The 16,265-nt window shown below is 32.6% G+C and overlaps 1 protein-coding gene across 5 annotated transcripts in view; it reads left to right on the top strand.

Moving 5' to 3' along the window:
- Window positions 1-16,265, top strand: part of LOC111703752 (uncharacterized) — a 61,840-nt gene that overhangs the window by 40,516 nt on the left and 5,059 nt on the right. For all 5 annotated transcript variants that reach the window (XM_023475794.1, XM_023475792.1, XM_023475795.1 and 2 more), the window contains 12 exons: window positions 1,899-2,027; window positions 3,211-3,327; window positions 6,694-6,905; window positions 7,079-7,249; window positions 7,614-8,017; window positions 9,834-9,924; window positions 10,446-10,558; window positions 11,073-11,160; window positions 11,258-11,350; window positions 12,937-13,023; window positions 13,619-13,688; window positions 15,830-16,255. In XM_023475794.1, coding sequence (XP_023331562.1) covers window positions 1,899-2,027; window positions 3,211-3,327; window positions 6,694-6,905; window positions 7,079-7,249; window positions 7,614-8,017; window positions 9,834-9,924; window positions 10,446-10,558; window positions 11,073-11,160; window positions 11,258-11,350; window positions 12,937-13,023; window positions 13,619-13,688; window positions 15,830-16,255 — 2,001 coding nt within the window. The remainder of the gene's footprint in view (window positions 1-1,898; window positions 2,028-3,210; window positions 3,328-6,693; window positions 6,906-7,078; window positions 7,250-7,613; window positions 8,018-9,833; window positions 9,925-10,445; window positions 10,559-11,072; window positions 11,161-11,257; window positions 11,351-12,936; window positions 13,024-13,618; window positions 13,689-15,829; window positions 16,256-16,265) is intronic.

The following is a 16,265-nucleotide window of genomic DNA, read 5'->3' as shown; positions in this document are numbered from 1 at the left end:
CATTTTAAAGGGACCGTTCACTTATTTGTGTAATTTGAGGTTATTGTAAATAGCCTATTAGCTATTCATTGGAATTAGTCTTACTTTTCAAAGACAACTGTGGCCTGAGAAAAAGCCATTTTATCGTTTAGAATTCCAGAGCAAAGGTATGATACCTTTCCATTTAGTTGATGCTTTTTGTCATAGTCATAGGTTTTAAAATTTTCAAATATTAAATTGAATTGTAGTATCTAATAGTTAATTGCAGTCTAGATATCTTGATTTTTTTCACAATTATTTTAAAATTATCTATTTTCAAAATATAACATTTGACGGTTTGACACATTTTCCCTACTTCTCCAGAAATCCCCGTGATTTATTGAAGAGTTGGAATCTAGGAACTGATTTGTCTGAGAGAGAAAGTCGTCTTTGTATGAATGTCTTAATTTATTAAATCATGTTTGAACATGAAAAACGTTAATTTCTTGCTAATTCTAAGATTTTTATATTTTATTATATAACGGCTGACATATGATGTCATTAATTTATGATAATTTCAGGGTAATTTCCTAGTATACGATTTTTGGATAATAATATTGATATTTCAGACAAGCCTTTTTTCAATATCAACAGAGATTTCTAAATTTTCTATAGAAGCTAGACGAAATATCACCATTTGGTGATTTTAAAAGTTTTAGATTAATTAATGAAATTAATAAACAAATGCCAATATAAATATTAACACTTTTAAATAACTTTCTAAAGTGTTTCCGTCCATATAGGATTATATAAAATACAGTTAGAATTAGTTAAAGATTATTTTAGAAACTGCACAGTTTAGGGGTACACCCTGTATCTAGTTCATTATACATTTATAGATATTGTGTCCATATATAACATACAGTGTGTCCAAACTACGCATAATGTAGTAATATTAGGCTTGTTTTAGATGATCATACCGTTTTAACTGTTTTGATGGTCTGTTTTTCGTCTTTAAATAGCCATGTTTGATGGGACACCCTGTAGTAAATGTTTGATTAATAGGACATACTGTATAAGTAAATGCTTTAAATAATGGGACACCATGTAGTAGTAAATGCTTTGATATGGGAGATCCTGTATAAGTAAATGCTTTGATTAATGGGAGACCCTGTATAAGTAAATGCTTTGCTTAATGGGACACCCTGTATAAGTAAATGCTTTGATTAATGGGACACCCTGTATAAGTAAATGCTTTGATTAATGGGACACCCTGTAAAAGTAAATGCTTTGATTAATGACAATTTAATCTTTAGCTTCAGCTGGTTCAGCACACACTTATATATGTTCGCAAACTTTCGAGGATTTATATTTTATTCCTTTCCCACGATATCGATTTGCTTGCCATTTTCTGTAAAATATTCTGCATTGCTATTCTGCATATTTGCATACTTTTCCGGGATATCTGAATGAAATTAAGGTGATTAAGGAGTGTTAGCATGTTGAGTTAAAAAAAAAAAAATGTCAGTAATTTTTAAAAATTTATTTTTAATGGTTCGATACCGACCTATTCGTCCTTTATAGTTCAATACAGAGTATGGTTCAGTGAAGTGCTGTGCAGTATTGTACAGTAATGTACAGTATAGTACAGTAAAGCAGACATAATTTCAGCAAAGACATATTTTCTGACATTGTTGATATATTTCCCACAATATTTTTGTAATTTTCTAACATATTTGATAGGTTTTCCAACATATTTGATAGGTTTCCCAACATATTTGATAGGTTTTCCAACATATTTGATAGGTTTTCCAACATATTTGATAGGTTTTCCAACATATTTGATAGGTTTTCCAACATATTTGATAGGTTTTCCAACATATTTGTTACATTTGCTGATATATTTCTGTATTAACTTGTGATTACATATATTTGTGAAGGTGATGGTGATGATCATGTTAACCTGGTTCATCCCTGCAGTTCTCTTCTTTGTCAGTATATTCGGGTGGGAGCACTTCATCGGATACAGGGACCTCAACCCCGGGGAGTGCATGGTACAGTTCTTAAAGGTAATAAAAGGGCTGTAGAGTGTTCATTAACTGCATTAAGAAGTTATAGGATGATTACTAATAACGATATTTTGATATGAATTTAAATGAGTTTGACTTGGCTGAATGGATACAAGTCAACAAGCTCCCCTACCGTGCCCCCCCCCCCTTCCATTTCCAATTTTATTAAACGGTCGAAAATTGGTCAACAGTCGAATATTGAATTATGAACTTAAAATTACCGAGAAACATTTACAATTTAATATTTTGGATCTAAACACTTAGCTCAAACTTTTCTAATCTTTACAATTTAATATTTTGGATCTAAACACTTAGCTCAAACTTTTCTAATATTTACAATTTAATATTTTGGATCTAAACACTTAGCTCAAACTTTTCTAATCTTTATATATTTGCAACCTCAGATCATTAAACTTAATTTTAAACTTTGATTTGTGAATTAATATGATAAGTCAAGTTTTAAATATAAAAAATTTACACCATCATGTTGCAAAGATATATTACAAAAGTATTGCTAGTTTAAGGAAAGTGTAAATTTTCTTTAAATATTTGATCTTCAAAATCATGCAAGATAGTTTAAAATGATCGTAGAATCCTGTATTTAATACATCCTAGGTAATATATAATGATCTTCTAGGATGCTGTATTTAATACATCCTTGATAATATATAATGACCTTCTAGGATCCTGTATTCAATATATCCTTGATAATATATAATGATCTTCTAGGATCCTGTATTCAATATATCCTTGATAATATATAATGATCTTCTAGGATCCAGTATTCAATATATCCTTGATGATATATAATGATCTTCTAGGATCCTGTATTCAATCTAGATAATATATAAAGATCTTTTAGCATCCTGTATTCAATACATCCTTGATAATTTATAATGATTTTCTAGAATCTGTATTCAATACATTCTAGATAATATATAATGATCTTCTAGGATCCTGTATACAATACATGCTTGATAATATATAATGATCTTCTAGGATCCTGTAGTCAATACATCCTTGATAATATATAATGATCTTCTAGGATCCTGTATTCAATACAATCTAGATAATATATAAAGATCTTTTAGAATCCTGTATTCAATACATCCTTGATAATTTATAATGACCTTCTAGGATCCTATATTCAATACATCCTAGATAATATATAATGATCTTCTAGGATCCTGTATTCAATACATCCTTGATAATTGGTTACTACTGGATTCCTCTCTGCTTTCTATTTATTCTCTACAGCTTTATCTTCCATGCTGCTTGGTCTTTAACTAAGAAATCAAAGGTATGTGTTTTACATAAGGCGCAGTAAATGAGAAAGTAAAAGTTTCCAAATTTGAATAATTTTCTAAAAAAACACATGTTAGGAATTTTTTTAAATTATCAATGTACACCTTTTAATTTTTTCACACTTTACGGCTTGTAATATGTATGTATGCCCATGTTGCCCCCCCCCCATGTCTACACTATAAAAGATATCCTACCTCTTAGATTTTACGGGAAAAGGTTTTCGGTCAAGTTTTAGACAAATTTTTAAAGCTTCATTAAACTCCGACACCTTACAAAACTAAAAGATTAACAGAGAAATGTAAAAAGTATTTAAATGTTAAACTTTTTTCTCTGGGTTACACAAGTTAGCTTCATTCAGAATAATAGTTTTGATGGAGGAAGTCTTTTGAATTAACACAAATAAGCCTAATGAAAGTAAGTAACACTAATAAGCCTAATGAAAGTAAGTAACACGAATAAGCCTAATGAAAGTAATTAACACGAATAAGCCTAATGAAAGTAAGTAACACGAATGAGCCTAATAAAAGTAAGTAACACGAATAATCCTAATGAAAGTAAGTAACACGAATAAGCCTAATGAAAGTAATTAACACGAATAAGCCTAATAAAAGTAATTAACACGAATAAGCCTAATGAAAGTAAGTAACACGGATAAGCCTAATGAAAGTAAGTAACACGAATAAGCCTAATGAAAAGTAAGTATCACGAATAAGCCTAAGGCAGTAACACTGCAAAAAATAGCCCTATGGACAGACACACAAATTAAAGCCTGATTGGCACAGGCAACGCCAGATTATTACATAAAACCTAACTAATATACTTTTATTCTTTATGTGCGTACTGCGGATACACTGTGTGCATAGTTAAATATTTTGTATCTTATTAAACAGAGGAGTAACTTGACAACATGTTTGTTTTGGGTTTATAATTGTAACATCAAACCATATCGTAAACATATAGTTCAAGGCAATATAACATGTTTTAAAGATTTATTTTTAGAAAAATAAAAACATTAGGGTGTACAAGTACAATGTGTAATGTACATGCTTTTGAATAAGGACTTAAAATGCGACATGAAAATCGGCCTCTAACTGCACAACTGTTTTCTCGAACATTCCCAGCTTTTCATATTTTTTTCCATTTCTGATCTTTCCCTCACTCCTTCTTACTTCCATTTTTCTCTTTCTTTACTTTTCCTTCAATTCTAGCTTTCCCTTCTTTTCCTTCAATCCGACCTTTCTTTTCCTTCAATCCTAGCTTTCTTTACTTTTCCTTCAATCTTCTTTACTTTTCCTTCAATCCTAGCTTTCTTTACTTTTTCTTCAATCCTAGCTTTCTTTACTTTTTCTTCAATCCTAGCTTTCTTTACTTTTCCTTCAATCCTAGCTTTCTTTACTTTTCCTTCAATCTGAGCTTTCTTTACTTTTCCTTCAATCTGAGCTTTCTTTACTTTTCCTTCCATCTGAGCTTTCTTTACTTTTCCTTCAATCCTAGCTTTCTTTACTTTTCCTTCAATCTGAGCTTTCTTTACTTTTCCTTCAATCCTAGCTTTCTTTACTTTTCCTTCAATCTGAGCTTTCTTTACTTTTCCTTCAATCCTAGCTTTCTTTACTTTTCCTTCAATCTGAGTTTTCTTTACTTTTCCTTCAATCCTAGCTTTCTTTACTTTTCCTTCAATCCGCTTTCTTTACTTTTCCTTCAATCCTAGCTTTCTTTACTTTTCCTTCAATCCGCTTTCTTTTCTTTTCCTTCAATCCTAGCTTTCTTTACTTTTCCTTCAATCCGCCTTCTTTTCTTTTCTTTTCTTTCAATCCGAACTTTCTTTACTTTTCCTTCAATCCGAACTTTCTTTACTTTTCCTTCAATTGGAGCTTTCTTTTCTTTTCCTTCAATCCGCCTTCTTTTCTTTTCTTTCAATCAGCTTTCGTTTCTTTCATTTTTATTCTTTTCCGTTTTGTCTTAGCGTTTAGTCTCATTCTTTTTATCCCTTCCCTAATTTCTTACCATTCTTTTTCGATAAAAGTGTAATCTCTATAGTAGTTTGAGGAATTAGGTTTCTCATGTTTTAACATTGAATTGATTATTTAGAATTTTTAGTTTTTTTTCTTTCTTTCTTTCTTTCTTTCTTTCTTTCTTTCTTTCTTTCTTAATCTTTCTTTCTTTTTTTATTTACTTCTTTCTTTCTTTCTTAATCTTTCTTTCTTTCTTTCTTTATTTCCTTCTTTCTTTCTCTCTTTCTTTCTTTCTTTCTTTCTTTCTTTCTTTCTCTCTTTCTTTCTTTCTTTCTTTCTTTCTTTCTTTCTTTCTTTCTTTCTTTCTTTCTTTCTTTCTTTATTTCTTTATTTCTTTCTTTCTTTCTTTCTTTCTTTCTTTCTTACTTTCTTACTTTTTTCTTTCTTTCTTTATTTCTTTCTTTCTCTTATTAATTTCGTCTTCTTTCTTTCTTTCTATTTCTTTTTTCTATACTGCCCCTCCCTCTCTTCTTAATCGCTTTCTAGATTCCTAGCGGTAAACTTGTCCAAAACTGTTGGTGTTGACTGCTGAGTTATCACCATATCAGACTTATTTTAATCCTTGTCCTCAACCCTGGAGTGCATTTTTAATTTAGATAAATTATAAACTATTTATTTGAAAAATAATTTGAAATTTTGTATAATGTGCAATCTTTAAAAGAATCCTTTTTTAATAAGAAAATTAAACTTAATGTTAGAGGCGATAAAATCACATAATTGGTTTACAAGAATTATAATTTATAAAGTTGAATGGTTCTTAGAACATAACATAATTTTACTTTTACATACATAGTGAATATGACTAAGTCAGGGACTAACAGACACCAAGATTTAAGAAATACATGAAAAGACACTAAAAGAACAGATTTTTTGGCGCTTCGCGCATATGTCTAATTAATTTACTGAAATCTGCTAAAAGAATATTTTCATCTTAAACACAAGAACAAGCTATGAATATTATAAGAATTTGGTATATTATTTAGCACATAGCCAACCCTTCAACAATTAAAAAATACCGTTTTTTTTACTTCAAATCCTGAAAACAGCGCTTTCTCTTTACAGCCCCCACCCCTAACCTCTTAAAATCAAATTTTACAGCCCCCCCCCCCCAGCCCTCAAATCAAATTTCGCCCTCCCTCACAAAAGTGCTAGTTGCACCATTGTAACTTATCTCAAAATGATTCGTTGAATAAGCAATCATAATATCATATCATTTGGTATTTTTTCTTGTTAAAATCTATCTAGCAATACATACAGATTAAAAATGGCCGGCTCATGTTTTTATTTATTTTATCCTACGAAAGGCCCAAAGTCGAACCAGCAGAAATTGTTAATTTGTTTATATTTAGACCAAGGAGAAAGAGAGAGAGAGGGCAATGGCAATGGTGACCACCAGCCGAACCGGTAACTCTTCAGCTCCTCTTATCACTCATAAAGTGAGCACCGTATCCCAGCCTGATAGGAAACCTTTACAGTCTGATGTCCTTGTCTCCCAAAATGGTCGGACTCAGACTGAAAAAACAGTTTTCGAAGAGAAGATTTCAAAAGATGAAGACTCCAGGAAAATTTCTTAATCCTTACAGGAAAAAATGAAGTTTAATATTGAGAAGGTTTACCAAATCCCAATTTTTATTTGTTTATTGTAATAATTTCTTCAGTAATTTTCCTAAAATTTTTAAATTTTCACTTTGAACATGTTGCAGGAATTATGAATAAGAGATTTATATAATAAAGGCGAACTGTAATATCTGTTCGGAATCATGCTGGTATTCACAACCCAATCATAAACCACGCCCCTGCCGTTAGCCACTCCCCTGGCAACGGTCATAATTCTATCAACGGTCACACCCCTGTCTCGGGAGCAGGAGTAGGGGAGGGGAAATCTGTTCAACAACAACAACCTAGGTAATATAAAGTAAACCTGCCCTTAATCTAATCCCCCCCCCCCATTCCTCAGTCTATCACACACTATTTGTACCCCTCCTCCTATTAACCATATCTCAGACCCCCCGCCCCCCCTCTGCCCAACCATAAATTCACGTCCACCCCCGTGCACCCCACCGAAACGACCACAGTATATTTGGTTACTTCTTGATCCCAGGATACGCATCTAAAAATGTTGACCTCCATGTGAATTTAAAAAGTTCAAATCTCAAAAACAATTTGTCTAAAAAATATCCACAATGGCATCACTATCATTCAATTATAGACTAAAATAATAACTGATAGAGTAATTTAATGGGGTTGTTTTGCATTTACCCATATTTAGATCAAATCAAGTTGAGCCTCAGAGTTCAACCAGTGAGTTTGGATCAGAATCCGGAGTCGGAGCTAGCCGATCCTTGACTAGACCTGGAGCAGTTAATAAACGTGAGTCTGGAGGTAAAAGTATGGTTAGTGTTGGATCAGGACCTGGAGCAGAGGAAAATATCCATCCTGGATATCGTACTGTCCCCAGAAATATGTACAGGAGAAAATCCGGGAATTACATATCTGTACCTCTTCGCACCGCTACTGTACCATACACCAATACTGGCCGGGGGTATGATCCTCCTAGTACAGTTGATGAAGGAGAGTATAGTTCTGTACAGAACAGTGCTAGTGGGGGTGGTGAGGTATCAGCTAGTGGGTACAGTTCTATTTCTCATTCAGAATCCACTGCTCATTCACCAGGTTTTTTCTTTAAACTTTAGAATAGAGACCAAGATACATTTTTTTATTCTTTCTTAGTTAGATATACAGATTTACAAATAAACGATTTTGGGATTCCGAAAAGTAAAGTACAAGGTGTGTTGGATCAAAAATGCGAATTATATTGTAATGTCTTTATTTATAGGAGAATTTCCGTGATTAATAGCTTGTAGGAAAGGAAAAAATGTTAGCATTTGATTGCATTATAAAAAAATCTACTGAGTAAAAAACTTCGTCTTCCACTGGCAATTGAGTAGAACCATATCAGGGAACCCGGTCCAACAAGTTCAAGAGCAAAGCCACCAGTTTATTTTAGATGCTATAGAATGGCCATTTCTGAAGATAAATGAATATATAAGCACATTCTAGAAACATTAGACCATACAGAAAACAGAAAAAATTAAAAATAAATTAATTAGAATAGTATTTTTGATTTCCAAAAATATATAAAACATCATTCTAAATTTAAAACTAAGGGTTTAACGAACAATTTAGCACTCAAATTAAAAAAAGGCCAAAAATGGCCAACAAATCACGTTTTTCTGGCGGCTACAGAAAAAATGGTAAAAAAAAAACAAATCTTTGGATGTTTCATATAGTTTCATATATCTTTTAAAAAAAAAAGCACATCTGAACAATTTTTACAGGGCCACCCTAGCTGGCCTGGCTCTTGAACTCGTTGGATGGGGTACTTTAAAAATTTGCATTTTTCATTCTATTTCAAAAATTCAAGAAAATACACTTAGGTCTAAGCTGTCGTTAGGCCTTATTTACGGCTTGAGCTTTCGGATTTAAGTTGCATCTAAGTTTCCAAAGAGTTGAGTTATAAAGCCTGAGTTGAAAACTTTAGAATGGTGGATATCAGGATTAAGGCTTAATCCACTCTTTTTCTTAATCTCGGAATTAAATATTGCTTGTTTACCTCATGACTTTAATCTTCAGATTAATTATCCGACGGATATCTGGATATTTCATTCTAAAGTTTTCAGCTCTGGGCTGGGAACTTTAGAATGGGATATCCTTAATTCCGATCGGTTAATTAATCTTGAGATTGATAACAAGAGGAGAACAAGAATTATTTATTCTGGAGATTAAGAAATAGAGATCAAGCAATAATCCAGATATCTACCATTCAAAAGTTTCCAGCTCTGTTTAATATTGTATTTGGCGGATTTTCAGGGTAGGAATTGGCGCATTCCAGGTTTTGAAGAGAACAAGAGTTTACATTGAGCCTTATTCTCCACTAAAACCAACCACGGTCGCTTTTATTTTCACTGGGCCGAACTCTATAAGTCGAGCTTAAGATCTCGCAGCTGTTCATCACGTGACACAAGCTGTAGTTGACTCTAAGATTTGATCTTAAAGCTGGGTTTAAGGAATTACGACCCCAGCCGAAAATTTTAAATCCCGGGTTCAGATTTGGTTCTACTCAATTGCCGGAAGAAGACTGATTTTTTATTCATCAGATTTTTTGTATAATGCAATCAAACGCTAACAACTTTTTCCTTCTAACAAGCGATTAATCACGGAAATTCTCCAATGAATAAAGAAATTGCAATCTAATTTGCATTCTTGATCAAACACACCTTGTACCATCCTTTCACCGACCGAGTACAAATAATCTTACGTAACTGAGTGATTTTTCTAGCTGGGATTTCAATATAAGAAATAATATTATAAGCTTCATTTTTTGCCAAGTCTGCACCATGATAGTATTACTATTGCACATTACCTTACAATTAGATTTTGAATATTTTTTTTCTCATTTTTGTTTGTAATGAAGAATACTTTTCTGCAGGAGGCGGAAGTTCAAGTCAAGAAAGGCCGAAATATCTAGATATAAGGCCAATGTACAGCGTCAAGTACAGCAAGAGAAAAGAAACAAGGCTGTAAGTTTTCATTCATGAAATATTCCATTAAATCTGAGTTTCCTTTTTGAAGAATGGATTCTGAGTAGAGGATATGCATCCTAGAAAACTAAATGTTTATCTCAAACAAAATGCTTTATGCAGAAATAATTTTTTTATGAAACTCTTGTGAACTTTTTAAACAGGGATGTTTTGTAAGAATTAGAGCCTCTTTGTACCACATAGTTTTGTTTGATTTGATGTTTTATAATTTATATGTATGTATAAATAGTGGGCCCTATAAAACTGTGCAATAGGAAGACGACTGTTGGACTTGAGTTATTGATTTAAAAAGTCTCATGAAGATAACCTCAGTAATTCAGTGTCCAACCTACATAGATCTATTTCACTTTGTAAGTTTATTTTTAAGCTAATGTTAAAACTATTTGCATCAAATACAAATAAGATTACTCAAACACCATCTTCCCAGTCCGCAGTTTTAAGAACCCTATTGTATGTATATTGTATTATCTAGTTTTATTAATAATTTTATTTATCTGTAGACCTGGGGACATCTCACCTCCAGATGACGTCACGAGACAGCTCATGGATATTCTTAAACAGTCAAACTATAAAGATAATTCCTCAGATTCAGAGGACAATACCTCAATACAAGGTAGATAATACCTCAAAACAAGGTAGATAATACCTCAATACAAGGTAGATAATACCTCAATACAAGGAATACCTCAATACAAGGTAGATAATACCTCAATACAAGGTAGATAATACCTCAATACAAGGTAGATAATACCTCAATACAAGGTAGATAATACCTCAATACAAGGCGGGATAATACCTCAATACAAGGTAGATAATACCTCAATAAAAGGTGGGAAAATACCTCAATACAAGGTAGATAATACCTAAATACAAGGCGGGATAATACCTCAATACAAGGTAGATAATACCTCAATACAAGGTGGGATTATACCTAAATACAAGGTGGGATAATTCCTCAATACAAGGTGGGATAATACTTAAATACAAGGTGGGATAATTCCTCAATACAAAGTGGGATAATTCCTCAATACAAAGTGGGATGAAACCTCAATAAAATGTGGGATAATACCCCAATACAAGGTAGATAATAGTATTTATGATTGATTGATTGTTTTAATGCTTTCTAGATGGATATAGCGTGCGAGGTGGAAGAGAGGATCTGGGAACTAGACGCGGCAGATCTCTCGGAAGACGACCTCAACACCGTCGATACAGGTAAATACAATACAACAATGCCATGATAAAGCTTAGTTTTATTCGTATTCTATTCTAAAACATATTGATTGTTAATCTTCGTCTATTTATTTTTTAGATCCTACTCCACCCACTCCTCCCAGAGTGAAGGATTACCGCCCCTGAGACCGGATCCAACTGCTCCACCCACCTCAGTGGACTCTCCTCCCAGGTTTTATAATATTTAAATAATTCAATTAAAAATAAATTTTTCATGATTATTTTTTTGCGTTTTATTGCCAAATCAGTCATAAATTAGTACAGTACTATCCATAAAACTTTGAAATGGGAAGACAGCAATCAAGTTATTTATTGCGTTATTAGGCAAATAATGTTACCAATATTTCACATGTTTTAGGTCCTATTGCACATGGTTTTTCTTTCCTCTTGTTATAATTATTTTTTTTCAATAGTGTACAGGAAAAGGGAAACTATTTCCAAGCTTAAAACCACGAAGTTTGAATGAGAAAGTATATATTTGAGAAATGTTTCATGTCTCGTCTAAATTGGTTTCACTAATGGCTCACATTTAGACTAATTAGTTCATAAGAACATGTTAGCTAGGCGGGCCAGACGGATCTAAATACAGATCTTTGTTATTTTTTTTTACAAAATTATAGACAAGACCTGAGGTTGAAGTTTATAAGAAATAGAAAAATTATTATATGTCAGCTGTTTTTCATGGATTGGGCGGTTAAAAGAGTTTTAAGATCCCAACTAATAGTTTCTAAAGTGAGCTCAGGGGCCAGATTTTATTTGCAGCAAGAAGAAGTTGAACTGTGTATACTTAGCAAAATCACTTGTACCTGGGCCAACTGCAAAGAAGGGGTCCAAATTAGTGTACAATGTACATAGAATATTATAAATATTGAATACATGACAGTTACAACATCTGATATCTTTAAACATATCACTTGTATAGAGATTAACAGAGCAACTATAGCAGGATCAAGTTCAAAGTCAAAACGTTTAGTGACTACAGCTGAACTCGATATTCATGATGGTTAAACTTTTAAAATGATGATTAGCTCCATTACTTTGAAAGAGCTTTCCGTTTTTGGGCACCATCGAGTTTTATCGTAACCGCCAAAAAAATTTTTTGAAAAAAAGTTTACGGAAATAAATCCTAAATTTTGGCACTAAAAAAGTCCTGTTGAAAAAAGTCCTGGCAATAAAAAGTCACTGGAAATAAATTTCTACCATTTTGAGACTTTATTTTCTAGGACTTTTCTCTGGTTCCAGTATGATTTCATACAAAAAGTCCTTGGAAAAAAGTCCTTTTACAATGGAAATGCATGGAAACAAAAGATGTTTACTACCATGTAAAAAAAGGCAGATGAATAGAAGAAACGTCCGTTTTATGAAAACTTCTAAGACTTGACCTCGTTTTCCCAGGACAAATGACTTTTTTGCTTAAGGACTTTAATTCCTCTGATCTTATTTCCTGAGACTTTATTAGCAGCTCCCACATTATTTTAGGAAAAAAGTCCCAGGAATCTGAAACTCAGGACTTTATTTCCAGTGACAGTTATCCTAGGACTTTAGAAAATTGGGACTTTTTACCAAAGTTTTTATTTCCAGGTTTTTTTACCCAGAAACTTTTTTCCTGTCACTTTAACTTACAAATAGATTCTAGGTTTATAGCCGTCCATATGGATAGATACCTCACATACCTGGCTAAGATATTGAAATCAAAGATCTAAGTCACCAAGGCCCCTGTATTAAATATAACAAGTATTGATCAGATTATGTGTCCAGGTTCTCCTCTGCTACACTACCGCCACCTAGAACAAAAATGCACGCGGCATCAACTCAAACTAAGCGCAGGGCACATGACAGCAGAAGGTTAGTGGCAGTGTCGTATCGTTTGTACTAATGATTGATCGGACTAACGTACATTCGCACTAACGTTCATTCGGTTTAAGTCCAGGGGGATACTCAGGAATACGGTCAAGAAATCTCAATTCAACCTTTGAATAAATGGAAAGGGTGTGTTTCTTCCAGTTTATAGCTTTGCTCTTGTCAATTGTTTTTTCAATCATTTTAGATTTTTGAAACTTTGTAATTACATTTAATAGAATCATTTTTATTCAATTATCAAACTATTATTAAAAAAATTGATATTTTTACTGGAATGAATAACTAGAAAAAAGTATGCTCGATTATCTTTATTAAAAGGTTAATTTACATAAATAAAATCAGAGTAATACTGGGTTTGCGCGTTTTTCTTTGATTAGAAATAATAAAAAGATCTGAGACAATAGAAATAGGAGTTGCACAATTCCCCCCCCCCCGGAATTGACAAAAAGGAAGGAAAGCTAATTTTTTTGTTACAGGTATGGCCACCTAAATATGTATATGTATGTAGTAAATCCAAATCTGCTCTGATCCACAAATGTAAATCACATAAATTTAAATTTCAATATTTTCCAATTTTCAGAAGAAGACATTTTTCCGGTGTTCCTAGTTCCTCATCCTGCAGATCCTCACCTAGGCATACATCAACCAAGGAAATTATCATTTTTTTTCATAAAAAAAAATCAAGTTGACTTAGGCGGAGTAGAAAAATCAATTAAAAGATCAAATAGGTTCATGAGGAGTGGGACATCAATCGAAGTAGGAAATCAAGCGGCTCAGAGGGAGAAGGAAATCAAGTAATAAATCAATAAGGCTCAAGAGCCAAGAGGAGAAGAAAATCAAGAAAGAAATCAAGTACGTACGTAGGCTCATGAGGAGTAGGAAATCAAGTAGGAAATCAGGAGGAGTAGGAATTCGAGTAGGAAATTAAGAAGGATTTCAACTTATCAAGACGGCTCAGCAAAATGAAATTGTAATGTTGTACAAATTAAGCGATTTAAGTTTTAGCTTTAGATCCATAGAGCATGTATGAAATTCTTTAAAATCACGTTTAAGAGTAACACTGCTGAAAATGAACCATTAAAACACCTATTTTTTTCTTCCGAATATATTAATCTAAATTTTCAGAAAATGCCACCTAGGGAATTTTAATTAAATCCATTTTAAAGAAATTGTAGAAATCAAGTTCATTTTTAAGTCTAAACTCAATCGTAACAGTAGGTTCAAAGATTAATCAAGATTATTCTGTGTTTTTTTCGATATTTTTAGAACCGTTGATGGCAGGGTCCCCAAATTTTGTGAATTTTCCCGAACAGTCAAAACCCTATAATTGCCCAATTACTGTCTGAAAAAGACTTTTTGAAGTAAAATTAGTAAAAATTACATCAAAAAAACTTTCAGGCCGCATTTGACAGTCAGGCAGTTGACTTAGGGGTTTGATTTTTTGCTACAATAAGTTTCATGACTGTTAAAGAAAGATTAAAAAATTTGGAGACCATTTATAGTCATATACTGTTAAAAATATCGTCAAAGAACCCGTAAGAAGCAGATTAAAGTCTTGAAACGAAATTTTTGTTTAATTTTAGACCTGTGAATGCACTTTATTTCTACAACTTCTTAAAAATTGAGATGCTCAAAATTCCCTAGGGGACATTTTCTGAAAATCGAGAATATAAGTCAGTAGCCTGCATTTAAACATAATCCAAAAAAAAGTTTAGATGTTTTGACTTGAAACCTGATGGTCCATTTTCAGCAGTGCGAGTAATCGATATCTCCACCGTATATACTCTTATTCTGATTACATTTTTTCTTCTTCCATTTTAATATACAGGGTGTCCCACGAAACATGACAGTTGGTGAATAGTTTGAAATGTCTTCTTCCATGATTTTTTAAGTTGTTTGATACTAAAGGGACTAACAAAAAATAATTATATATGACTGTTATATTAAAGTAAAATTGATATAAAAATAAAATATATTTTAGTCGAAGACTCTTTAACTAAATAAACTTCACAAAAAGTTTTCAATATCTAATACAGTATATGGAAGAATATATTCAAAACTATTCACCAACGTCATGTTTCGTGGGACACCCTGTATAATCTTACATTTAGATTTTCATTTTCATTTGCAATGTTTCGTGGGACACTCTGTATAATCTTACATTTCGATTTTCATTTTCATTTGTAATGTTTCGTGGGACACCCTGTATAATTTTACATTTAGATTTTTATTTTCATTCATTCATTTTTATATGAATATATTAGTTACTTACTCAGCATAGAGGGGGTGGGGTGGTGGGGGGGGTCTGTGCACAATGCACATCTTAGCTATAGTTTTGACCAGAGCTCATAACATAACATGTTTATAGTGACCTCACCAAACTAAAAGGCTGTCCATATCAATTTATTAAAGATTCGTAGGTACGCTTCTGCAAAAATTTCAAGAATATAAACTTTATAACACAATTCTAAGAAATATGCTAAGTGAGGTTTTTTAGTAACAATGATCCACAAAAAATTCTGTTTAAAAAAATTTTTAAAACAACTTTTTCTTTTTCTTCAACCGTACATAACGTAATCTTGCTTCTGTGGTACAGTACAGTGTACAGTGTGCTTCAAATTTATTGTTTTTTAACATTGGAAGATCACACTAAATCCTAAATGTCTCCCACATAATGAAATAGATAATTCATTTTTCGTTATCATTTTATTGTATTTGTATTCTTCAAGTATATACTATATACAATCTAATATATCTGAAAATTTCGAATGCAAAAATGATAAAACTTCAGTCGACGTCTCCCATCACTTTGAACCCAACCTGCCTGTCGAATATAACGAATAGTAGGAAGGGAATCCCGGATTACTATGTGAGAAATAATCTTCAAACTCAGGCTGTAATTGATTCTAGAACAGACAATATTAATCTTCGCAAAGTGTACACATGTAAAGCTGGACCGTGCTGCAAAAATGCGCAAAACAAATCAAACATGGCGGCGCCAAAACTTACCACGTGCCAACTGCCACCATGTTCAAATCCATCGTTTGAAACATTTGTTGCAGCTCGTGCAAGTGTGTATGAAGGAAATGACAAAGAAATGTCGGTGATAGACATTTTGAATGATATCAAGACATCAGAAAATAAAAGTAAAAGCTACCAGGAGGAAAGAAGGAATGTAAACATGAACACGTTTTCCAAACCTGTGGTTTGTCCTAAGGTAAGAATGA

The sequence above is a fragment of the Eurytemora carolleeae genome, unplaced genomic scaffold (assembly GCF_000591075.1).
Source record: "Eurytemora carolleeae unplaced genomic scaffold, Eaff_2.0 scaffold299, whole genome shotgun sequence".
Taxonomy (NCBI): domain Eukaryota; kingdom Metazoa; phylum Arthropoda; class Copepoda; order Calanoida; family Temoridae; genus Eurytemora; species Eurytemora carolleeae.
Note: the sequence above shows the minus strand (reverse complement) of the source record. Positions and strands in the feature narration are given on the sequence as shown.